Raw genomic sequence first — 26,250 nt, 5'->3', positions numbered from 1 at the left:
ACTTCCATCAACTCCCTGTAAACACATTGCTGGGGCTCCAGTACCATTAAAAGAAAAGATATCTTGTCCTCATTGGGGAAGTTGGTGATACGTAGAGTGGAGCTGTTCTCAACCATTTGCTTTCCCATTTCGTCCTCCAAGAAAGGTGCTAGGGAACTAATGTTGTCCCAAATGTTCAAATATAACCACCGGACGGTCACATTGTCACCACCCCTTGCCGTCCCACACAACAGGTCTACTGTCTCTCCTAACTGGATAAATGGCACAACTGGCTTCTTGCCTGTAGTTCTGAAAACGGTGAGGTCTATGTTCTTCTGTTTGGACCCTGTGCCATTTGTCCAGCACTCCACCTTGTAACGCCCAGAGTCTGACTGAGTGAGGTTGTTGATCTGGAGATAAGAATTGTTCCTCAGATTCACAGATAGCTTTTAGACGATCCCATAAGTCTGCATCCAGGCAGGAAGTCTCAGGTGAAGGGTTAGAGGTATTCACAGCAGCAGACTCTCTTCAGCTGAGGATCTGGTGATCAACCAGTAGTCTTCACCCACAGGAGTCGTGGAGAAGGAGGATTCTTTACCTTGTTCTTTCATTTTATAGGCATCAACAGCCAGTAGAACGCTGAGCTTTGTGACTGAAGCCATTCTGCTGCAAAATGTCTGTTCAATAGTTGGAACACACTCAGTCGGTGCTTCTGTGGTAAGACGTGACAAGCCAATAGCTTCATATGTTCAGCATAATTTCTCTTTCCCCTGGATGCTGCAGTGCTAGAGACCTCACGGAGTTGAGCTCCATACCGACTCATCTTCTTTCCTGGGAATCCTTGATAAATGGACATTTCAGAGCAGAGTGTGCTGAGTTGTTAGATCAGGAACTAAATGCCTATTGGAGGAGGGAGAAGTGAATTAGATTGTGTTAGATTGTCACTGATTGAAAATGCTGATGGTGACAGAAACACACCAGGGATGTTTAGCCTCATTTTGTGTAGGTGGGTTTGAATCTGTGTCCCAAATGGCACCCTATTCCCTAAAGGCCCTGGTCAAAAGTAGTGGACTACATAGGGAATAGGGTGCCATTAGGGACGCAACACGGGTGTGGGTGTTATATTGCGTAACTGTCAACTGGAAATGTGTTTAGTAATGATGATTTCACATCTTATTACTGATTACTAACCTGTTCGAGGCCACCTCCTGCACTCTTCTCTCCTCTTGTCTAAATATTTCAAATCAGTTCACAAAATACTGTATCTGTGAACAGAACTGAAATATGTGAAATAAGCATGTATAGCACAGGTGAACTACACATGGTGATGAGTAACCTTGGCAACACCTGAAGAATCCTGTTAGCAGATTGACATCATTCCCATGATGTCAGTCACACACACACAACACCACTCACATAGTTGAGTACAAAAAACCCATCTCCATCCAGGCATTCATTTGCCTCATTTATTCCAATAGAGTGAGACAGTGCATATTTTATTACAGTAGTAGTGGGGTGGGTAACCTTTGTGATGTGCATCAGGTAGAGATGCTTTGGGGTCAGAACAGTAGAACAGTCATAGAGTTGGAGACGGTAAGAGTTTGGTCATAAAACAATACTATACAAAATGCTGCAATCAGAAATATTTCCTGTCTACAAATACAGCTGAGAGAGACAGCATGATAAAGGTACAGCTCAGGAGCCTGGTGCACTGCACTGTACAGTACAAGTACGGACTGATACGCTGTCTGTTGTGACGGCTGTTAAGACCACTGGACATGCAAGTTGAGGCGGAATTTGAGATGCAGGATGTGCGACATCCACACATTTATGGTCTCTTGGTGCTCCACTTTTCTGTTTCTCAAAGGAAGGGTTTTAGGGCTGGACGAGTCAGAGGACAGTCTTAGCCGTGGGTTGTGACGGAGATCCCGGCCGGTCGGAACTTCATCTCAGTAAAGGGAATGGACGAGTCTTTGCCCTTCCAGTCTATCCACACTACACCCTATAACACAGCACAAGCAGTTGAGTTACGTTCATTTAGTAGATTAAGTTGAGTTGACAAAACTTAAATTCAGTTACATTAGTTGATAAGAGTTGATAGCAGTTGACACAACTTCAAATAAGAAGTCTGTTCAAATCATAGAGATAGATAGAGGACTCTAGTGCCTAAAAGCCCGTTTTAGCATGGGCATCGTCATTGAGAAATGTCACCATTTTGAAGTAGTCAACTGGGTTGGACTTCCTATGGGTTAATGAAGGATCTCATAAATCCATCTGAGGGATCAGCCAATGAATTATACATGAGCAAACATTCCATAACTGCAGGTGGCAGTAATTCACAAACCTTGGCTTTATACCTGATCAAATAACACACTCCATGTGGCACTATGCACCTTTTCAGTTTGTTTACCAACTCATAGAAGTCGTAGAATAAAAAATTAACTAATTCAAAATGAAGATGGCCTTAATGGTGCTGCCCGTGCGCTCACAGATGCCATAATTGGACACATATAAAGAAGAGTCCTCTATCATTCTCCATGGTTCAAATTGAAACACTCGAGATGTGGTGCAGTGTTTATAGCATATCAACATTGGGGTGCTGTCTTGCAATAGCAAAGACCAGGAAAGGCACTGTAATCAAAATGTCAAAGCAACGACAAAAGCACTTAGTGGGAGGATACTGATACTCGTCGTACCTGGTTGTTGCTGTTGGTGCCATAGAGGCCGTTGAGGTTGGTCTTGTAGCAGTTTTTGTACCACCAGCCGCCCATGTAGGCCCTGGCACAGTGGATGCCCAGGGGGTGGGGTTCCTTGTCTCTGGTGGAGAATGGGCGCCCGTTGTGGTACCTCATGGAGTCACCTTATAGACGTGATGGGTAAGAAAGAAAGAAGGACATTTCAGGATTTGTAGAGTGAGGGACCAATCCTACCACTCACTTCAGTAAAATGTTAACTTTAGTGAAATTATGTGAAAGGGATTGACCTCGTAATGAATATTTGTTTGTGAGCCTATTTGAGTTTTGGTTCCTCAACCTTAAGCACCTGCTCTGCTAGGCTCTGTCCTCACATTCTATCTTGGCTAGTGTACATTCTGCTCTGCTAGGCTCTGTCCTCACATTCTATCTTGGCTAGTGTACATTCTGCTCTGCTAGGCTCTGTCCTCACATTCTATCTTGGCTAGTGTACATTCTGCTCTGCTAGGCTCTGTCCTCACATTCTATCTTGGCTAGTGTACATTCTGCTCTGCTAGGCTCTGTCCTCACATTCTATCTTGGCTAGTGTACATTCTGCTCTGCTAGGCTCTGTCCTCACATTCTATCTTGGCTAGTGTACATTCTGCTCTGCTAGGCTCTGTCCTCACATTCTATATTTGCATTCCTTTCTCCTCTGTGTTCCGTTTCCCCTCCATCCCTCCCCTTTTACCTGCAGTGCCGGTGTATCCAGACACCTGGATGGCGTAGTGTTTGTCCTCTGAGTCGATGGTGAACCTGGAGTAATGGGCATAGGCCGTATCGTTGCCTGAACGCAGGTCCACTCTCAGGCTCACTGGGCCCATGCTGGTCAGGTTGTGAAGCAGCTCATTACCTGGATGGACGAGAGATAGAGAGAGAGAAGATTAGGACATCATTTAAAACATACTATGTACTATGTACTCTATGTTCAAGCTGTGAGCTATGTAGAGTACATACGGTAAGCTTTGGTAGTAGCCTCCCTTTTGATGCAGTTAGCATGGTTGGGGTCAATTCCATTTAAATGGTGAGGGTGCGTAAAGGAGGAATTCAGATATGCCGTCATTGTTTTAGCATGACACACAGAGGTTTTAAACTACGGAGCGTGACATGACTCAATGTGCCAGTAAATCAGCACAAACTACTTTTTCATTAATTTTTTTTTCAAATTGCCACCATCTTGGAGATTTACTGAAGCTATTGCAGATTCCAAACAAGAATAATGGAAACCACTGTATAATAGGACGAACTTAGCAAATGAGGTATTTGTGGTAAGTACATGGGGGCCGCCATCTTTATGCATGTCCTCTATTCAGTCAATTCAAGAAGTGGACTGAAATTCCTATTTAAAAATGTTCTCATAGAGAGGATTAAAGAAAATTGGAAAATGAATTTCTGTTTACTTCCTGAAATGTCTGTTTACTTCCTTCCAATTTACTGAAATGATAATAGAAATGACCCCATCCCTGAACTACAGTTTCCTGTTTGTCCTCTTCTGAGGACTTTGAGTGGATCAGCAGCATTGAGCCAAACCTTACCGAGCCAGAACTCCTCGCTGAGTTTTCCAAAGCCGTTAGTGTAGTCACTCCAGGTTCTGAAGAAATCTGTCTTCCCGTTCATTCTCCTCTGGAACACCTACAGTATGCAACACATTCACAAAGCTGATATTGGAAACAGACAGACTCACCATAGAAAATAAATATTCATAGATGTCCCACATTTATAGCCATTCTACCATTCCCCCACGTACTATGTCCAACAAAATTCAGCTATTCAAAAGGAAATGTGATTGTCAACCTTTGGAATCAGATGGCTGATGATTCAATCCCATTCAAAGCCATGAGAGAGAGAGAAGCCATGTATCTTACCGTCCAGCCGCCTCCCTCAGTCTCCATGTCACAGTAGACTCTGACTGCCTTTCCTTCCTTTCCCTCTGGATATAGATCCACCTCTCCTGACTGGAGCGCTCCGTTCAGCAGCTCCTGGGAACACTCCGTGGGGAACGGGAAGCGCAGTTTTCCTGAGCCGAGGGGATACAATTACTATACAATTACTATAAGATTACTATACAATTACTATATAATTACTTTAAGATTACTATACAATTACTATAAGATTACTATACAATTACTATGCAATTACTATACGATTACTATAACATTACTATACAATTACTATAAGATTACTATGCAATTACTATACTATACGATTACTATAACATTACTATACAATTACTATATTCTCTGTAAAAGATAAGTAACCCTGCTTCCTTGAGTTGATGAAATGGAGAGACTCATGTGCAAAGTACATTTTCAAAATTCACTGCTGGTCTGTAACACCTACCTGTGATAAACTCAGTGGTGACAATAGATGTGTACTGTCCCTCTCTCTCTCCCTGTACCAGCACCGTGTACTTAGACATAGAGAACAGTCCAGTCAGCTTGTACTCTGTCACCGTGGAGTCCAGAATCACCTCCTGGGGAGATAGAGGACCAGAGAAACAGATGTCTGAAACTGTTTTACCTCATGCACTGTTGTTTCACCTCATATAGTCCGTCCCAAATGGCACCCTATTTCCTATATAGTGCACCACTTTTGACTATGGGCCCTGGTTAAAAGTAGTACACTATAGGAATATGGTAATTTGGGACGCAACATTGTATACAGATGCAGGATCTTCATTTGATAGTATTTTTTTTTTTGTTTGTTGGTATTTGAGGTTTAAAAAGTCTTCTGAAGCTTGTAATTTCCACTTTGAAATTTCAGACTTGATTTTCCCTTAAGAACATTTTTTTCAGCCCTTATAAAAATGTCCATTACTTATAATAAACATAATTCATAGTTTCTGTTGGGGACAGGATTCTTTTCCTGCTGTAGCAAACTGGCTCAAATGAAGATCCTACATCTGTAGCATTGGTATACAATATAGTAGCAATATAGTTGTGGTATTAAGTTCATAGGAATGTATCATGTGAGGAATAAAGCTCACCTTGGCCTCCTCTCCTGTCGTCTTATAGGTCACTTTGTATCTGCTGAACGCAACACTGGGGGATTTCCATGATACAACAGCAGAACGAGCGCCCACCTCACTGGCCTTTACAGCTGAAGGACAAACCATCACACATACAGGTACTTTCTGTCCTGGTTCTTTTCCCTATACAGTAGGACCTCAGAAATACCAACGTGTCGGGAATAGAGGTCGTTTGGAGCACTGAAATGTTTGTAACTTTGACCGGTCAGTCCGTAACTCTGAGCTTCTATCTTTGAGGTTCTACGCTGTAGTTACATGTGATGTGGTGCATGTCAGTGTGTTTCCACCCTGTGTACTCACCACTGGCAGTTGTAAAGGTGGTAGTGATGGCTGTGCTCTGCAGACTGTCTTTCTGGCTCAGGGCTTTGACTGTGTACAGGGTGGCTCTCTGCAGCCCTCTCAGCTGCTGGTCTACTGAGTTACCAGAGACCATCACTGTCACTGTTACATTAGGAGCTGTGGGAGAGACGAGGGAGGAGGGACAGGGAATGCAGCTTAGGCTGAATCACAGCTTGGAACGTGAGTAGAACAGTATACAATGTACAGGTGTAGTTATACTAGCTATGGTACATAGTATATACTACATGAGGTTGGTGGCACCTTAATTGGGGAGGACGGGCTCGTGGTAATGGCTGGAGCAGTTCCTATATGTTTGATGCCATTCCCTTTGCTCCATTCCAGCCACTATTAGGAGTCGTCCTCCCCTCTGCAGCCTCCACTGGTCTACTGTGCCTTCTGAAAGTATTCAGACCCCTTGACTTTTTCCACATATAGTTATGTTACAGCCTTATTATAAAATGGATTCAATAGTTTTTTTCCCTAATCAATCTACACACAATACCCCATAATTACAAAGCAAAAATATATATATATATATCTTTTTTTGCTCATTTATATATAAAAATATATATATGACATTTACATAAGTATTCAGACCCTTTACTCAGTACTTTGTTGAAGCAACTTTGGCAGCGATTACAGCATCGAGTCTTCTTGGGTATGATTCTACAGGCTTGGCACACCTGTATTTGGGGAGTTTCTCCCATTCTACTCTACAGATCCTCTCAAGCTCTGTCAGGTTTGATTGGGAGCGTTGCTGTACAGCTATTTTCAGGTCTCTCCAGAGATGTTCGATCGGGTTCAAGTCCAGGCTCTGGCTGGGCCACTCAAGGACATTCAGAGACTTGTCCTGAAGCCACTCCTGTGTTGTTTTGGCTGTATGCTTAGGGTTGTTGTCCTGTTGGAAGGTGAACCTTCTCCCCAGTCTGAGGTCCTGAGCACTCTGGGGCAGGTTTTCATCAAGGTTCTCTCTGTACTTTGCTCCGTTAATCTTTTCCTTGATCCTGACTAGTCTCCCAGTCCCTGCCGCTGAAAAACATCCCCCACAGCATGATGCTGCCACCTCCATGCTTCACCGTGGGGATGGTGCCAGGTTTCCTCCAGATGTGACACTTGGAATTCAGGCCAAAGAGTTAAATCTTGGTTTCATCAGACCAGAGAATCTTGTTTCTCATGGTCTGAGAGTCTTTAGGTGCCTTTTGGCAAACTCCAAGCGGGGTGTCATGTGCCTTTTACTGAGGAGTGGCTTCTGACTGGCCACTCTACCATAAAGGCCTGATTGGTGGAGTGCTGACCAAGGCTCTTTTCCCCCGATTGCTCAGTTTGGTTGGGCGGCCAGCTCTAGGAAGAGTCTTGGTGATTCCAAACTTCTTCATTTAAGAATGATGGAGGCCACTGTGTTCTTGGGGATCTTCAATGCTGCAGACAGTTTTTGGTACCCTTCCCCAGATCTGTGCCTCGACACAATACTGTCTCGGAGCTCTATGGACAATCCTTTGACCTCATGGCTTGGTTTTTGTTCTGACATGCATTTGTCAACTGTGGGACCTTAGACAGGTGTGTGCCTTTCCAAATCATGTCCAATCAATTGAATTTACCACAGGTGGACTCCAATCAAGTTGTTTTATTTTTTTATTTAACTAGGATGATCAATGGAAACAGGATCCACCTGAGCTCAATTTCCAGTCTCATAGCAAAAATGTCTTAAAACCTGTTTTCACTTAGTCATTATGGGGTATTGTGTGTAGATCGCTGAGGAGTTTTTTTATTTAATAAATTTTAGAATGAGGCTGTAAAGTAACAAAATGTGGAAAAAGTCAAGGGGTCTGAATACTTTCTGAAGGAACTGTATAACTATATGTATGTATGTATGTATGTATGTATGTATGTATGTATGTATGTATGTATGTATGTATGTATGTATGTATGTATGTATGTATGTATGTATGTATGTATGTATGTTCACCGTATCGTTTCATCAGGAAATGATACCACACTCACTTTTTGCAGACTCATAACTGATGATGAAGCGGTCTACTTGGCCCATGGCGGGGGTCCATTGCAGCACTGCCTTGGTATCTGTTACGTTAACTGCTTGGAGAATAGTTGGAGGGGCAGGTACTGCAGTCCAAAGACAATGTGTTTTACATGGTGAATTTAGCTAAATAACAATTATTGTTATGCCTTTATGTCATGTTTTAAAACACTTAATTGTTGTCATATTGCAGAGCAAGAAACTGAAACCGTGGGTAAAAGTAAGGCAAATGCACTCTGGATCATTCTGCACTCCACATCCAAAGCAGAATGCATGATGATGTACTGTAATGGTGAGTTGCTACAGCACAATAGATCTAGGTAAGTGTGGTGATCACCTGTGGTCATGATGGCAATGAGGGGATCACTCTCTCTCTTCCCCATGGTGGACATCACACTGACTTCGTACGTGGCCCCTGAGGACAGCTTGGACAGAGACACCTGGGACTGCAGGGAATCCACAGACACAGAACCACTCTCTCCTGCCAGGATGACAGACACAGAACCACTCTCTCCTGTCAGGATGACAGACACAGAACCACTCTCTCCTGTCAGGATGACAGACACAGAACCACTCTCTCCTGTCAGGATGACAGACACAGAACCACTCTCTCCTGTCAGGATGACAGACAGACACAGAACCACTCTCTCCTGTCAGGATGACAGACAGACACAGAACCACTCTCTCCTGTCAGGATGACAGACATAGAACCACTCTCTCCTGTCAGGATGACAGACAGACACAGAACCCCTCTCTCCTGTCAGGATGACAGACAGACACAGAACCACTCTCTCCTGTCAGGATGACAGACAGACACAGAACCACTCTCTCCTGTCAGGATGACAGACAGACACAGAACCCCTCTCTCCTGTCAGGATGACAGACAGACACAGAACCACTCTCTCCTGTCAGGATGACAGACACAGAACCACTCTCTCCTGTCAGGATGACAGACAGACACAGAACCCCTCTCTCCTGTCAGGATGACAGACAGACACAGAACCCCTCTCTCCTGTCAGGATGACAGACAGACACAGAACCACTCTCTCCTGTCATGATGAAAGACACAGAACCCCTCTCTCCTGTCAGGATGACAGACACAGAACCACTCTCTCCTGTCATGATGACAGACACAGAACCACTCTCTCCTGTCAGGATGACAGACACAGAACCACTCTCTCCTGTCAGGATGACAGACACAGAACCACTCTCTCCTGTCAGGATGACAGACACAGAACCACTCTCTCCTGTCAGGATGACAGACAGACACAGAACCCCTCTCTCCTGTCAGGATGACAGACACAGAACCACTCTCTCCTGTCAGGATGACAGACACAGAACCACTCTCTCCTGTCAGGATGACAGACACAGAACCACTGTCTCCTGTCATGATGAAAGACACAGAACCACTGTCTCCTGTCAGGATGAAAGACACAGAACCACTTTCTCCTGTCATGATGAAAGACACAGAACCCCTCTCTCCTGTCATGATGAAAGACTTAACAACACACTGGTCCTCAGGAGAAAACATGCACTATGACTGCGTCCCAAATGGCACCCTTTACAGTATGATGCACTACATTTGACACATAGGGAATAGGGTGCCTTTATGATGCACTACATTTGACACATAGGGAATAGGGTGCCATTTGGGACACCGGCCATGATTGACACTTAAACAGTGTCAGTGTTTGGGGATGACAAAGGTATTTTGGCTGAACAGCTGATCTGTCTTTCATTAATGGAGCACACAAGAATGCTACAAAAGTTGTATCTTCCATTTGAATAATTCTGGTTAAGCCTCTGTGATGACAAAAGGAGTGAGAATAAACTCTTTTTAAAGTGTTCAAAGTTTCATCACCTTGTCACTTATAGTAGTGATGGGGTCAAATTGGGGTCATGATAGGGGAGCCATGCCTTAGCACTACACAACGGATTCAAATGTTGCCCTAGCACTACACAGCGGATTCAAATGTTGCCCTAGCACTACACAACGGATTCAAATGTTGCCCTAGCACTACACAACGGATTCAAATGTTGCCCTAGCACTACACAACGGATTCAAATGTTGCCCTAGCACTACACAACGGATTCAAATGTTGCCCTAGCACTACACAACGGATTCAAATGTTGCCCTAGCACTACACAACGGATTCAAATGTTGCCCTAGCACTACACAACGGATTCAAATTTTGCCCTAGCACTACACAACGGATTCAAATAATCAACTCATTATCAAGGAGGGCCCCCAGGACCGAGTTTGGGAAACCCTGACTTAGAGGTAGATAACATGATAAAAGTTAAGGGAACAGTAACTTACCCGTGACCGAGTGAGAGTATGTGATTTTGAAGCCAGAGATTTTGCTCTTTGGTTTGGACCAGGACACAGAAAGAGAGGCTTCTGTCACGTTACTAAACACCAGCTCGGTAGGTGGCTCAGGCCCTGCATGGGGAAGAAAATGAATAAGGAAGAGGAGAGGCCAGTAGAGGATCTTTACAGGAACCTCATATTCATTGTCTCCAGCACCACACCAATGTCAACATATGCGAAAACAGGGTGTTTCTATGTTCTGTGTGTTAAAAAGATGAGATGGAAGGTCCTAAAAACTGCTTCTCTGTGACATCACAAGGTTGGATTAAAAGTTTAAAAAAGGGTGATTTTCTAAAGGTGTTTCTAGCCAGAAGGAGGGTATATTCTTGCTCCCCAGGTCATGGTGAATGTCATGGTGTTTTAAAATGGCTACATTTTGATGATGACATCGGTACAAGTTTTTTACTTGATATTTTTTTATACAAAACGTGGAAATACACCGTTTTCACATATGTAGACACTGGTATTGTGCTGGAGATAATGAACATGAGGTTGAAAAGTGGTGGAATTGTCCTTTAAGTGTGAAGGAAAAGGTTAATAAGTCACTAAAGTCACAGTAAATTTGAAGTATAGAAAATATAGATACAATGGGATATTCTGTCTCGAGACAAGTGATGATTTAGTGCAGCCACAGTTTAAATGAAAGAGAGACATGCAGGCTATCCAATACATGAACAAGCACATTGAATGAAAAGATACATTACTATAGGAGTTATTCATAAAAAGTTATGGTCAGATGTTATGAATAAGTCTCTATGTGGGTTTGGTTCTCCTAATTACCTGTCATGGCGGTTACTCTGTGGATCTTGGAGCGGGATCCGGGAGTGGTGCCAAATATGTGCAGGGAGTATCGGGTCTGAGGTCGCAGGTTACTGAACTCCACAGAGCGAACGCTGCCGGGGAGAACAACGGACACCCTCTTTGTGTGAGCTTTACCTCTGGAGCTACCTGGAGCTTTAGTGGGGAAAGCCACAGTTCCATTAGGGCTCTGTTTTCGGATCTCAATGGTGGTGTTGGCGACTGCGGCTACTCTGTCCTCTTCCCCGAGAGCAGCTTCCTCCTCCGCCTCTTCCTCCTCATCTTCCTCGCCCTCTGCCCTGTGCTCTCTTCTGGACACAGTGAAGTTCTTAAACATGGCTGTCGGGGCCGACCATGTGAGGGTGAAGCCGTACGTGGTGATGTTCTGAACCTTCACAGAGCCAAGCCCGCTGCCCACTCCTGTTCCTGCTTTCTTGGTGGTGTTTTTGGAAGACTGGATAGTTGTTGTCCTGTTGCTGAGGACTTTGACTTCAGAGGTGGTCTCCACAGTGGTCATGTTCACAACATACTGACTCTTCCGTGTGACTGGCTTCCCTTTGCCTGACCCTGTCTTCACAGTAGTTTTAGATGTGCCTGAGGAGATGTCTGCCTCTGTCTTAATGTCCTTTGTAAGGGTGATCTTGCCCGTCCCAGCTTTAGTGCTATCAAAAGCCAATGACACCTTTGTAACGTTCATAGTCCCCTGAACTAATTTCACCTTTTTGACTGTTTTCTTTCCAGATGTTAGAGTCACATTCTTCTCAGCCAACGTCGACTGCTCCAGAGTCTCTTTTCCTGACCGGGTTTTGTTCACAAACGTCTTCACAGTGCTTTGGGTGACATTGGCTTGAGGCTGGTCTTGGAGGTTGCCAGCTTCAGCATTGGCTTTACCTGCAGATTCCTCCTTTACTGTTACTTTCAACTTCAGGTCTGGTTTAGACTGCTTCTTTATAACTGTCGTTTTGCCTTTGCTCTCTTGCTTTCTTCCTCCATGGTGTTTCAACAGAACCTGTCCGACGGTTGGTCGGCCCAGTCCAATCTTGGTAGCATTGGAATGGGTGGAGAGTTTATTTTTGGTTTTAGTGACAGTAACCCCTTGTTTGGCTTGTGTCTTGGTGAGGCCTGCTTTTACACTTGTGGTCACTTTTGTTTTGATGTCACCATCCTCTTTGGCGGCTGTAGGTGTCTTTTGCTCTGTTTTCTTCTGGAAGAGGATTTGGTCTGCCTTGGTGTTCTTCCCCTGCAGACTCTCCGTGATAGCATTGCTCTCAGGTGATACCTTCAACGCCACCGTCTCCACCGTTATCTGGATTTTGTCTTTGGTACCTTCTGGAGATGAGAGAAAAAATATGTGTTCCAATAACCACACTAGCATGCAACTTAGAATGAAGGAATGTATATTGGGCATGCGTTCTAAGTGGTGTGCTTGTGTGTGGCGACTGGAAGTTAACCTTATATTATGAGGTGCTAGTATGTCTCTAGCTGAATTGCAATAAAGAAAATCAGATCAAAGAAGACAAGTCAGATCAAATGAAGAAGGCACAGTAACTCACTTTTACTGCAGTCAGCTCCAGCTGTACATTTACTGCAGTCTAGACCAAGGAACCCTGGGAGGCAGACACACTTTCCCTTCTCACATTTCCCATTTGCACTGCAGCCATTGGGACATGGGCCTTTGGAGCAGGAAGCACCTGGTAGAAAGGGGAAGAGAGTAAACAGTATGAAACCAGACAGAGCAAACATCAAAAGATGAAATGTTAATGTTGGTTACCAGAAAGACTCTGGATTTAATTCAAACTAGCCTCATGGATAATCTCCATATCAGAATGAAGTTATTATATGAAAGAGGTTTCCGTCTAGAAGGTTACGGTTATGTGTAACTAAATAAGACCAGTCGTACATTTACTCTTCATGAGGGAGATCTCTTTCTCCAGCCTGCCAACGCGTCCTTTCAGTTTTGCCATCTCAGCCACACATCCCCCAGTGCAGGAGGTAGGAACCAGACTGATGCGGTGGGTCAGGGTTAGAGGAAAGCCAGGCTTCAGCTTCAGCTCATGGGTCTGGGTCTGCTCCTTGGTGCGGTTGCTAGTGTCGCTCTGGGTGTCCTTGCTGATGCAGCCAGAGTCAGAAGTGATGAGCACCTTGATGGGGATGGGATGCGGCGGTGTGGGGGAGGGTTTGTCTTTGGTGGTGGTCTTTGGACCACTGGCTGTGAGAGGTTTGAGGGGGGTTGAAGAGGCTGGAAGAATCTGATTGGCTTCAGTTGGGCTTAAGGCTTTTGGAGTGGGCTTAGGGGTCTCTTTGGTGAGTTTGATGAGCTTGGCTGTTGGAGGCTTGAGGGGTGTCGAGGGGGCTGGATGTGTCTGATTGGCTGCAGTTGGGCTTAGGGCTTTCGGAGTGGGCTTAGGGGTCTCTTTGGTGAGTTTGACGAACGTGGCTGTTGGAGCCTTGAAGGGGGTTGAGGGGGCTGGATGTGTCTGATTGGCTGCAGTTGGCCTTTGGGCTTTCGGAGTGGGCTTAGGGGTCTCTTTGGTGAGTTTGACGAGCATGGCTGTTGGAGCCTTGAGGGGGGTCGAGGGGGCAGGATGTGTCTGATTGGCTGCAGTTGGGCTTAGGGCTTTTGGAGTGGGCTTAGGGGTCTCTTTGGTGAGTTTGACGAGCGTGGCTATTGGAGCCTTGAGGGGGGTCGAGGGGGCTGGATGTGTCTGATTGGTTGCAGTTGGGCTTAGGGCTTTTGGAGTGGGCTTAGGGGTCTCTTTGGTGAGTTTGATGAACGTGGCTGTTGGAGGTTTGAGGGGGTTTGAGGGGGCTGGATGTGTCTGATTGGCTGCAGTTGGGCTTAGGGATTTTGGAGTGGGCTTAGGGGTCTCTTTGGTGAGTTTGATGAACGTGGCTGTTGGAGGTTTGAGGGGGTTTGAGGGGGCTGGATGTGTCTGATTGGCAGCAGTTGGGCTTAGGACTTTCGGAGTGGGCTTAGGGGTCTCTTTGGTGACTTTGACGAGCGTGGCTGCGGTTTTTGGTTTTGTGAGGGAGAGGGTGAGTAGGACGTAGGGTTTGGGTTCACTTCCTGTTCCTGTGGCATTTCTTTTCTCATAGGTTACTGGAGTTTGAAGGGAGGGTAACGGGGTTAGCAGGAAGAGGAGGGCTAGAGAAAACAACATTTTGAGACAGAATAATTTTTGGAGGGTCCGAATTCCAACAGTTCTATAAACTCCTTCCCCAATGTCTCAGTGGAGAGGAGGCTAGACAATCCACCAGGGTTATCCTACAAATGAAAAAGAAAAAACAAGTCAGCCAAGATGAGTATACTCAGATTACAGTTTATTAACATATGCAAAGCCATTCTGGAACCAAGTCATAAAGTTAGGTTTGTACGTGGCCATTGGCCGTAGAGGTATGTAGTGACTACGAGCCAGAGCCTCAGCGCACAACAGATAAGCACTGTGCTCACTACTAGTAGTATATTCTGAGGTGCTGCTGTACATTTTCACTGGACATTTCCGCTCTCCTTCTCCAACCACATATACTGAACCCTTTCCTCACTTTGCTCCTAAACTATTCGTTTTTTTGCTCACTCACCAGGTGAAGAAAGGGGCTATTATACCGTACAAACCCAACTACTTGTAGTAGCTCTCTCCAGAAGTCCTCCTTGAGGTCAAACCCCCACATCCAAACTGACAAAGATTATTTGGAATGCTTTCAATGAGAACATTATTCTTATCACAGGAGGTTGGTGGCACCTTAATTAGGGAGGACAGGCTGGTGGTAAAGGCTGGAGTGGAATCAGTGGCACATTTTTTTGTTGTTGGTATTAGCCCATTTTGAGGGAAAAAAAGTACCAAAAAAATTAAAAATATATTTTTTTTACAGCTTTTCTGTTACATATACATACATTTTACGTATACATTTTGCATACACATTTCGCATACACATTTTACATACATGGTACTTTTATATAAAGCAGTCACATAACAATTATACATTACCAAACATCAGCTCTTTAATCCCACCCCTCTGCCACTCTCAGCCCATCCCAGCTATCACCATAGTCCACCCTCGATTGGTTTCCATATGTTTTTCAATTGTTCTGTGATGTTTTACATCATTTTTAACTTTTCTAATTCTATAGTATCCACAGATTGTGAGCTAAAGATGAAAACCTTTCCTCCTAGGTCCTCACCCGACATCACCGGCAACAACGTCGCCTATGGGCACAAACCCACCGTCGCTGGACCAGACGGGACTGGAAAAAAGTGCTCTTCACTGATGAGTTACGGTGTTGTCTCACCACAGGTGATGGTAGGATTCACGTTTATCGTCGAAGGAATGAGCGTTACACTGAGGGCTGTACTCTGGAGTGGGTTCGATTTGGAGGTGGAGGGTCCGTCGTAGTCTGGGGCGGTGTGTCACAGCATCATTGGACTGAGCTTGTTGTCGTTGCAGGCAATCTCAACGCTGTGCATTACAGGGAAGACATCTTCCTCCCTCATGTGGTACCCTTCCTGAAAGCTCATCCTGACATGACCCTCCAGCATGACAATGCCACCAGCCATACTGCTCGTTCTGTGCGTGATTTCCTGCAAGACAGGAATGCCACTGTTCTGCCATGGCCAGCGAAGAGCCCGGATCTCAATCCCATTGAGCACGTCTGGGACCTGTTGGTTCGGAGGGTGAGGGCTAGGGCCATTCCCCCCCAGTAATATCCGGGAACTTGCAGGTGCCTTGGTGGAAGAGTGGGGTAACATCTCACAGCAAGAACTGGCAAATCTGGTGCAGTCCATGAGGAGGAGATGCACTGCAGTACTTAATGCAGCTGGTGGCCACACCAGATACTGACTGTTACTTTTGATTTTGACCCCCCTTTGTTCAGGGACACATTATTCCATTTGTGTTAGTCACATTTCTGTGGAACATGTTCACTTTATATTGTTCAGTTTATGTCTCAGTTGTTGAATCTTGTTATGTTCATTCAAATATTTACACATGTTAAGTTTGCTGAAAATAAATGCAGTTGACAGTGAGAGGACGTTTCTTTTTTGCTGAGTTTAGATATATATATATATATATATATATATATTGCATTCTGTTGGTGGCAATATATAATGACTTATATTGTTATATAATATAATTACATATATTGAATCAAGTGTTTTTTGTACCAGTTCATAAACCATGTGCCATGGAATTGGTACAAAGAAAATCTCTTCCCATTTATTTTGCAACCTGTATGACGCAGCTGTCAACATTTTTGTCCTCAAAAGAAACTGGTGTATTTGTCTATTTATGTCAATTCCTTTCATCCAATTTGTATATTTAATATATGGCAGGAAAACATGTTCCCTACCTTCTCCCTTTTCCACTTGCCTCCATTTTTGTGGTAGTGCTGCAATCAGTTGGTTGTAAGTTTGGATTGAGCAGATATTCCCATATATTTTCGACAGCTGCATGTGTGACATAACTCCTCCGTTTCTATTCATAATATCATTAATAAATATAATACAATTTTTAAACATTTTTTCCATAAAGAATGTTTTTTTATTAATCAGTATGTTTGAGTTTAACCATAACATTTGTTGTAATATTTGTTTTATCTTTTCTGGAGTTGGAAATGAGAAGTTGTAATTGGTATAAAGGCAAAAAGGCACATTTTTTAACAAAGGATGAGCCTTTCTTAATAATCTACAGGAGAACCATTTTGGGTTTAGTATAATTTATGTATGAGTGAAGCTTTTAGTGAGAGGTTTAAAGCTTTAATATTTAATACTTTTAGCCCCCCAAACTCATATTCATTATATAAATAGGCACATTTAATTTTGTCTGGCTTAGCATTCCAAATAAAATGAAATATTTTCTGCTCATATGATTTAAAAAACGAGTCATCTAGAGTAGGCAGTGCCATTAGTAAGTAAGTAAACTGTGATAATCAATGTGTTTTTCCATAAATAGACAAGTATTTACATGGTTGCAGAATTGTATCTATTTTTGCTAACTTTCTATTGAAATTGATTGTGGTAAGTAAAAAAATAAATAATTGAGATGTGAATACCAAGTATGTCTACTTCACCATCCACCCATTAAAGTGGTAAACTACAAGGTAGTGTAAACAATGTATTTTTTAACAATCCTATACGTAATATGGTACACTTGTCATAATTAGGTTTTAGTCCAGAGAGGCTAGAAAAGTGATCAAGATCTTCAATGAGACTGTGCAGGGATCCAGATTGTATACTTAAGAAAAAACTTGAGTCATCGGCATGCATTGACACTTTTGTTTTTATCCCCTGGATTTCTAACCCTTTGATGTTCTTGTTGGATCTAATTTTAGTAGCTAGCATTTCAATGGCCATAATAAATAGATATGGAGACAACGGACAGCCTTGTTTTACTCCTCTTAAAGCTGAATACTTTCTGAGAAGTAACCATTATTTACTATTTTACATCTGGGGTTGCTGTACATAACTTTAACTCATTGTATAAGAGATTTGCGGAAATTAAAGTAACCCAGGCATTTATTTATAAATTCTAGTCGTACTTTATCAAACGCCTTTTCAAAATCTGCTATGATGACCAGGTCTGGTATCATTGATGTTTCATAATGTTCAATTGCTTCAAGTAATTGACGTATATTATCTCCAATATATCGTCCATGTAAAAAACCTGTCTGCTCAGGATGAACAATATCTGGTAAAACCTTTTTTATTCTATGTGCTATGCATTTCGCCAGGATTTTCGATCACAACTTTGAAGTGTAAGAGGCCTCCAGTTTTTTAAATGGGTGGAATGTTATAATATACATCAAACTCATGATTTCAATTTTTTTTGTATGCCATTCCATTTACTCCGTTCCAGACATTATTGTGAGCCGTCCTCCCCTCAGCAGTCTCCACTGATGCTTAGTACAGTACAGTACAGTTAAAGAGCTTGGGCAAGCAAGGGAATATCTGGAAAGCATTTTACACATAGACATCGATACTCTGATGACAGAAATAACAAATATTTCTCTCACTGGATGGCTAACTCCAATGGCTGATTAAATGATAAGGCCAGGTCACTTCCTAGGCTAGCAAGTTACTTCATTTTGTAGTAGGAAAAAGTAGGAAAAAGGTGTCAGGACTGGGAACTGAGACCTAGAGGGTCCTGCTGCCCTGTCGGTGGTGAGTCTGTGCAGAGGTGGAACAGAGCCTTACTGTATGCTGCTCACTGTGCGTCTTTGACTAACGAATGTCTTACATCATCTGCACCCGTGCCTTATGAAAACCACCAGGAGAAATATGCTCAGATTAAATGTATTTCTTAAATCTCAGGGGAATGAAATGAATGAGGAAACACACAGCTATACAGTAGCTAGTATATTAGGAGCATACAGAGCATCTGTAATATAATGACATTTATGAAGGGTGTGCACAACTACTGTGTTAAATAAATGATTTATTATTTCATAATAATTTATAGATTGTGAATAAAAAAAAATGGACAGTTTTATGGCTGCTGATAAAGCGTTACTAAAACACTCAGACTACAACCATGCTTCTCACCACTATTCATGCATTGATGTTCCATTGTACTGTACCTCAACTAATTACATGTACAACTAAGTTCTGAAATTAGATTACAACTCATTAGTAAGTACATAAACTTTTTGTAATTGGAGAACAATACTAGTAAATTCATGACTATTAACATTAGTACTGACTTGGAATGAAGTAGATCATTGATCATTCAGCACCGGCCTCTCTTCTCACATACCCCACAGATTTAAGAACATAGACTGATGATGACCATATTTCATTGTATTTCATTGTATTTAAATGTAGTATTCCTATGACATTATTTAACTATAGATGCTTGACTCTATGGTATTTTAATTGTTCATTCATTAATAAAAAAACATTTGAATAACATGATCATCCATCCATAAGTTTGTAGGAAAAGGGGAAACTTACCAGGACAATAATTCCCTCCTGTGACTTAGTGTGTATCAGTCTTTTGCACCTCATATAGACTTCTGCCCAGGCATGAAGGAGGGAGGAGGAAAGAGGAGAGAGAGAGAGAGAGAACTAGAGAGAGACAGAGAAAGGACCACCACTAGAAAGAGGGTAAAGTCTGCTCCTACTTATAAACGCCCCACCCCCCCACCCCAGAATCCCCTCAACCCCCTCCACCTACCCCCCTCATTCAAACTCTTGCAACCTCCATGGAAAATATTTGATTAGGATATGTCAAAAACTGAAGTCATCTTTAGATTTAGTTTCAATGATTTAGATTTTTGGCCATACTGTGCATGCTACTCTACACTACACTTACATGTAAAATGTTGTTTTTCACCTTTATTTAACCAGGTAGGCAAGTTGAGAACAAGTTCTCATTTACAATTGCGACCTGGCCAAGATAAAGCAAAGCAGTTCGACACATACAACAACACAGAGTTACACATGGAGTAAAACAAACATACAGTCAATAATACAGTACAAAAATAAGTCTATATACAATGTGAGCAAATTAGGTGAAATAAGGGAGGTAAAGGCAAAAAAGGCCATGGTGGCAAAGTAAATACAATATAGCAAGTAAAACACTGGAATGGTAGATTTGCAGTGGAAGAAAGTGCAAAGTAGAAATAGAAATAATGGGGTGCATAGGAGCAAAATAAATAAATACAGTAGGGGAAGAGGTAGTTGTATGGGCTAAATTATAGATGAGCTATGTACAGGTGCAGTGATCTGTGAGCTGCTCTGACAGCTGGTGCTTAAAGCTAGTGAGGGAGATAAGTGTTTCCAGTTTCAGAGATTTTTTACATGTACATAAACATATCACAGTCAACAGGTGTTGTTTTTTACTCAACGTCCTCAAACCTGATGTATTACAGACGTCAATAGAAGAAAGCCTGGTCCAGATACCATCCTCTAGTCTCTAAGACTAGGGCCTTGTTCAGTCAGAAAAATGTTTAGCTAGAGTGTGATACAACAACACTACTGCATATTTAGCACACACCCCCACCGCCCCCGCAAGGCGTGGGGGCCCACAACCCCTCTCCGCCCCCAAAATAATAATAGTCATGTTTTTCTTGGGGGGGGGGGGGTGTTTGTGGTCCCCCCAGATAGCAAATGAACACGTCATAAGCAATGCAATGTTTTTTTGAATTACAGGAAATTTGCTTTAAAACTGCAAAATTTTCTCTGTGTTGAATAGCAGAAAATTTGCTCTAAAACACCAACATTTTCTCTCAGCCTCATGGCAAAATGTGTAGAATAGCATGAGATTAGCTATAAACCTGCACATTTCTCCCTGCCCCATTTTTTTGTTCGAACCCTGCCTACAGTATTTGAGTTTCCCTCTGAAACGTTCATATCGGTTTTGATTGAATAGTGTTTCAGATTACCATGATTCAGATGGGATACATACCATGATGCCGCAGGTATTGGTCGGAGAGCTGGGGCCACAGACCTGCAGTACTGTCTGTATGAATGGCGTGTCTGTTGGAGGTAATAGGATAGAACTACAGGGGTGTTATGTAAGTGACTGAATAGCTAGCAGATCTAACGGATGCTGTATGAAGGAAGCATTGCGTCTTTTACCCACATTACCACCCACCAGCCCATCTTTTGTAAACCACATACACACACTTCACGTGCGCATGCCTGCACGCACACATATTTGCACAATCAAACACATTTGCGTACGCAGACACACATAAACACACACAGACACAGCACAAAATGGGCACAAACAAACACAAATACCCCCCACACACCAACACCTGCAAAAACCTGAGTGGTTATCGTACAGTACAATGGATCTCTTTACACCTCCCTGCCTCTTGAAAACACTACCCGACACCAGAATGTCCCCTGGACCCTTTTCAATGCCTTTATCTCAATGACCTGTGCTGAAAACACACTGGAATCCCCCTGAAAACACACTGGAAACACACTGAAAACACACTGGAAACATACTGAAAACACACTGGAAACACACTGAAAACACACTGAAAACACACTGGAATCACACTGGAAACACACTGGAAACACACTGAAAACACACTGGAAACACACTGAAAACACACCGGAAACACACTGAAAACACACTGGAAACACCCTGAAAACACACTGGAAACATACTGAAAACACACTGGAAACACACTGAAAACACACTGGAATCCCCCTGAAAACACACTGAAAACACACTGAAAACACACTGAAAACACACTGGAAACACACTGGAAACACTGAAAACACACTGGATACACACTGGAAACACACTGGAAACACACTGAAAACACACTGGAAACATACTGAAAACACACAGGAAACACACTGAAAACACACTGGAAACACACTGAAAACACACTGGAAACACACTGGAAACACTGAAAACACACTGGAAACACACTGAAAACACACTGGAAACATACTGAAAACACACTGGAAACACACTGAAAACACACTGGAAACATACTGGAAACACACTGGAAACACTGAAAACACACTGGATACACACTGGAAACACACTGGAAACACACTGGAAACACACTGGAAACACACTGAAAACACACTGGAAACATACTGGAAAACTACAGCCTCAATACAATATCCCCCTTTTCTGTCATGTCCCCTATGGGTGAGACATTGCTACGTCCCTAATGGCACCCTAGTCCCTATGGGATGCAGCCAATGACTCCAGTGATAAAATTAACTGGGTCAACCTCACACACGCTCCACTTGGGTGGTCTGTTCTCAGCAGCACCTCCATCTGGTGGCAACTTCCAACAGCGACTCTGCCCTCTCTCCCCATCTCTCTCTCTCTCTTTCTCTCGCTCTCTCCATCCTCTCTACACCTCCCCATCTCTCTCTCTCCAAATCTGTCTCTCCTCTCTCTCTAACTCACCATGGACCACCCACCAACTGCTGACCTTGCCTTGGCCTTTGGAGAATGGGTGAAACCAGACAGGCATGGCTGAATGCACTATAGACTACATCACAAGCATGTCCTGGTTCAGCAGTCGACTGCTGCGTCAGCACTTTGGGAATCGTTGATTAGAGATCTTGTGGTGAAGGAAGATGTCAGTCGTTTTATCTGTACTGACGTCGTTGTTATTATCGAGGCCTACTGAATGGGACCAATGACTACTCTTAATTGTGAATATGCCGACTACTTTGTTCTTGGCCTAGTTATTGGGAATCCATTTTTGTGTGGAATGTTTATACAACTAATGTGAATACAGCATCATCCAACTTCTGACACTCACCAAACAGTCTGGCATTGTTTAACATGTGAAGAACCACAGAGGTTTGATCAAGGTCATAAGGATAATTGACAGGTAATGACATTCTATGTAGATTATATTGTATATAGAGAAACACACCTTAGCGTTTACTGTACAGTAGCATAAACACAGACAGCCTGGGGGATGCCAGGATGCAAATTCTAGATTCAAACCATTTAGGAGAAAAAAATAAACATGTATGAATTTGAGATGTGCTGAAGGTGTTAGTCAAGAAACAGTCAAATAAGGTATGTCTGAAGTGAAAATGTGTGATGTTGAGGTATGTGTGCATTTGCTTACCCTTTATTGATTCACGTTTAATGAGAAGTCTAACGGCAATGGCAAAAACAGTACGGCTATTGACCTGGATATGATTGAAGTGATGGCCAGTACTCCCATGCTGCTTACATTGGAACAGGGTTCTGACATTAAAATAATATCAGCAAACAAACCCTGGACTGTTCCTCTGCAGCTCCACCCATAGCCCTCCTCCCTCCCTCTTTTCTCTCTTTTCTCTTCTCTTTCACTCTCCCTCTCTCTCCCTCTCTCTCCCTCTCTCTCTCTCTCTCTCTCCCTCTCCCTCTCTCACCTGCTCTCTCTCTCTCTCTCACCCTCTCACCTGCTCTCTCTCTCTCACACACTCTCTCTCCCTCTCTCCCTCTCTCTCTCTCTCGCTCTCTCTCTCTCTCCCTCTCTCTCCCTCTCTCTCTCTCCCTCTCCCTCTCTCACCCGCTCTCTCTCTCACCCTCTCTCTCTTTCCCTCTCTTTCTCCCTCCCTCTCTATCTCTCATATTCTCTCTCTCTCTCCACCCCTCCTTTTCCCCCTCACTCCCTTTTTCCTCATCTCAATAAAGGATATCTGAACTGTTTGCTTGCTTAACAGTATGTCAGTCCCAGTGTTAGGTCTTGTAAGTTAATGATTCATCCAATGACTGACTGTCAATACAGTAGTGTGCTAGCTACCCCACCCTGACCCGAGATGCTGGGAAAGGTGGTGGGGTTGGCAGGGGGTGGTAAAGGGTAGTGGAGGGGGGGGGGGGGGCTTACTGTGAGTACAGAGAGCTCTCTCTCTCAGGTTCTCAACTGCCTCGAAAAGAGAGAGAAAAAAAACTATATACAAAATAAGTACGGTATGTTTGGTGTAAAAGCTAAATTACACCAGTTAACAGAATTTCAATTACTGGCGAAGCATGAAAGGGGAGGAGACAGTGTACATGGATGGGCCTTTTTTCCCCTTCACTGGATGCAGTATGTTAGTGGTAGAGTTTTTACTTTCCTTCACTGTATACAGTATGTTAGAGGTAGAGTTTACACTCCTATATACAGTATGTTAGTGGAAGATTTTACTCTCCTATATACAGTATGTTAGAGGTAGAGTTTTTACACTCCTATATACAGTATGTTAGTGTGTCACAACTGTCATCATGGAGAGAAGAAGTGGACCAAAATGCAGCAGAGTTAGTGTTCAGCATCATTTAATAAAAAATAAAAAAGATCACTGGAACACTACAAAACAAGAAAATACCGACAGCTCAACAGTACTGACAGCATAACACACTGAACAGAAACAATTACCCACAACCCCAAAGAAAAACACACACTCCTATATAGGACTCCCAATCAAAGGCAACTCAACACACCTGCCTTCAATTGGGAGTCCTAATCACCAACACAACCATTCACACACAAAAACCCTGCCACATCCTGACCAAAACTAATCCAATTGCTCCCTCTGCTGGTCAGGATGTGACATAGTGGAAGATTTTACTCTCCTATATACAGTATGTTAGAGGTAGAGTTTTTACACTCCTATATACAGTATGTTAGAGGTAGAGTTTTTACACTCCTATATACAGTATGTTAGTGGTAGAGTTTTTACACTCCTATATACAGTATGTTAGTGGTAGAGTTTTTACTCTCCTATATACAGTATGTTAGTGGTAGAGTTTTTACTCTTCTTCACTGTATACAGTATGTTAGAGGTAGAGTTTTTACTCTCCGATATACATTATGTTAGTGGTAGAGTTTTTACTCTCCTATAAACAGTATGTTAGTGGTAGAGTTTTTACTCTCCTATATACAGTATGTTAGAAGTAGAGTTTTTACTCTCCTATATACAGTATGTTAGTGGTAGAGTTTTTACTCTCCTTCACTGTATACAGTATGTTAGTGGTAGAGTTTTTACTCTCCTATATACAGTATGTTAGAGGTAGAGTTTTTACTCTCCTATATACAGTATGTTAGAAGTAGAGTTTTTACTCTCCTATATACAGTATGTTAGTGGTAGAGTTGTTACTCTCCTTCACTGTATACAGTATGTTAGAGGTAGAGTTTTTACTCTCCTATATACAGTATGTTAGAGGTAGAGTTTTTACTCTCCTATATACAGTATGTTAGTGGTAGTTTTTACTCTCCTATATACAGTGTGTTTATGGTAGTTTTTACTCTCCTATTTACAGTATGTTTATGGTAGTTTTTACTCTCCTATTTACAGTATGTTAGAGGTAGAGTTTTTACTCTCTTATATACAGTATGTTAGAGGTAGAGTTTTTGTCTGTGTATGGCCAGAAATTAGTGATTTGTAATGCTGGTTGCACTTTTATCCAATTCAATTATTATGTGACTTTATATGGGGCGGCAGGTAGCCTAGTGGTTAGAGCATTGGACTAGTAACCGAAAGGTTGCAAGATGAAATCTCCGAGCTGACAAGGTAAAAATCTTTCGTTCTGAAAAAGGCAGTTAACCCACTGTTCCTAGGCTGTCATTGAAAATAAGAATTTGTTCTTCACTGACTTGCCTAGTTAAATAAAGGTTCAAAATATACACCACTGCCTAGGACAGGATAATGTCAACAGGTTTTGTTTGTTGCACAGACAGATGCATTGCTCAACTGATATTGCTCGGTTATTGCAGCCATTACAGACCTGTGATATTGACAGTTATAGGGCAAAGGTATATTTACACTTTAGGCAGACTGAATTCTAGTGGAGTTTGGCATTCACCCGACTGACATTTGTGTGATAACAGCAACAGACAAGTGAACGTTTCCAGAGTTTGTCATTGGATGAATCACATAACCAAACCAGAGCAGATACACACTTGTTTTTAAATGTAATGGTATCGGGAATCTAAGAACACACATACTGTACCATACAAACAAAATAGCCTTAACCAATATAATTAATATGATTGGCTTTTGATTCATGTAAATTGTAAGGTATTGTGAAATTGAATAAGAGAATATAAAACAAAACCCATACTGGCACTGACTAGAACACAGAGAATAGTATTATGCTGGCACTGACTAGAACACAAAGAATAGTATTATGCACTGACTAGAACACAGAGAATAGTATTATGCTGACACTGACTAGAACACAGAGAATAGTATTATGCACTGACTAGAACACAGAGAATAGTATTATGCTGACACTGACTAGAACACAGAGAATAGTATTATGCTGGCACTGACTAGAACACAGATAATAGTATTATGCTGGCACTGACTAGAACACAGAGAATAGTATTATGTTGGCACTGACTAGAACACAGAGAATAGTATTATGCTGACACTTACTAGAACACAGAGAATAGTATTATGCACTGACTAGAACACAGAGAATAGTATTATGCTGGCACTGACTAGAACACAGAGAATAGTATTATGCACTGACTAGAACACAGAGAATAGTATTATGCTGGCACTGA

At 42.6% G+C, this 26,250-nt stretch overlaps 1 protein-coding gene across 6 annotated transcripts; it reads right to left on the bottom strand.

Annotated features, from left to right (window-relative positions):
* Positions 1–1,417: 1,417 nt before the first annotated feature.
* LOC106606081 (uncharacterized) lies at positions 1,418–23,022 on the bottom strand. Of its 6 annotated transcripts, XM_082959736.1 has the most exons (17): positions 22,843–23,022; positions 22,642–22,703; positions 20,682–20,775; positions 13,183–14,547; positions 12,836–12,973; positions 11,265–12,611; positions 10,434–10,556; positions 8,451–8,594; positions 8,080–8,199; positions 6,040–6,195; positions 5,698–5,810; positions 5,052–5,184; positions 4,577–4,728; positions 4,247–4,343; positions 3,403–3,564; positions 2,676–2,839; positions 1,418–1,981 (listed from the first exon to the last, which is right to left on the bottom strand). In XM_082959736.1, exons 4-17 carry the CDS (start codon positions 14,441–14,443, stop codon positions 1,883–1,885), a joined length of 4,209 nt encoding a protein of 1,402 aa, XP_082815862.1. In that variant the 5' UTR covers positions 14,444–14,547; positions 20,682–20,775; positions 22,642–22,703; positions 22,843–23,022; the 3' UTR covers positions 1,418–1,882. The 6 variants fall into 6 exon arrangements, with proteins under 6 accessions (XP_082815862.1, XP_082815866.1, XP_082815871.1 ...); XM_082959740.1 differs by lacking the exon at positions 22,642–22,703; XM_082959745.1 differs by lacking the exons at positions 20,682–20,775; positions 22,642–22,703.
* Positions 23,023–26,250: the final 3,228 nt, after the last annotated feature.

This window comes from Salmo salar, chromosome 02, assembly GCF_965601325.2.
Source record: "Salmo salar chromosome 02, fSalSal1, whole genome shotgun sequence".
NCBI classification, from domain to species: Eukaryota; Metazoa; Chordata; class Actinopteri; order Salmoniformes; family Salmonidae; genus Salmo; species Salmo salar.
The sequence above is the reverse complement of the archived record's forward strand: the minus strand, read 5'-3'. Positions and strand labels throughout refer to the sequence as shown.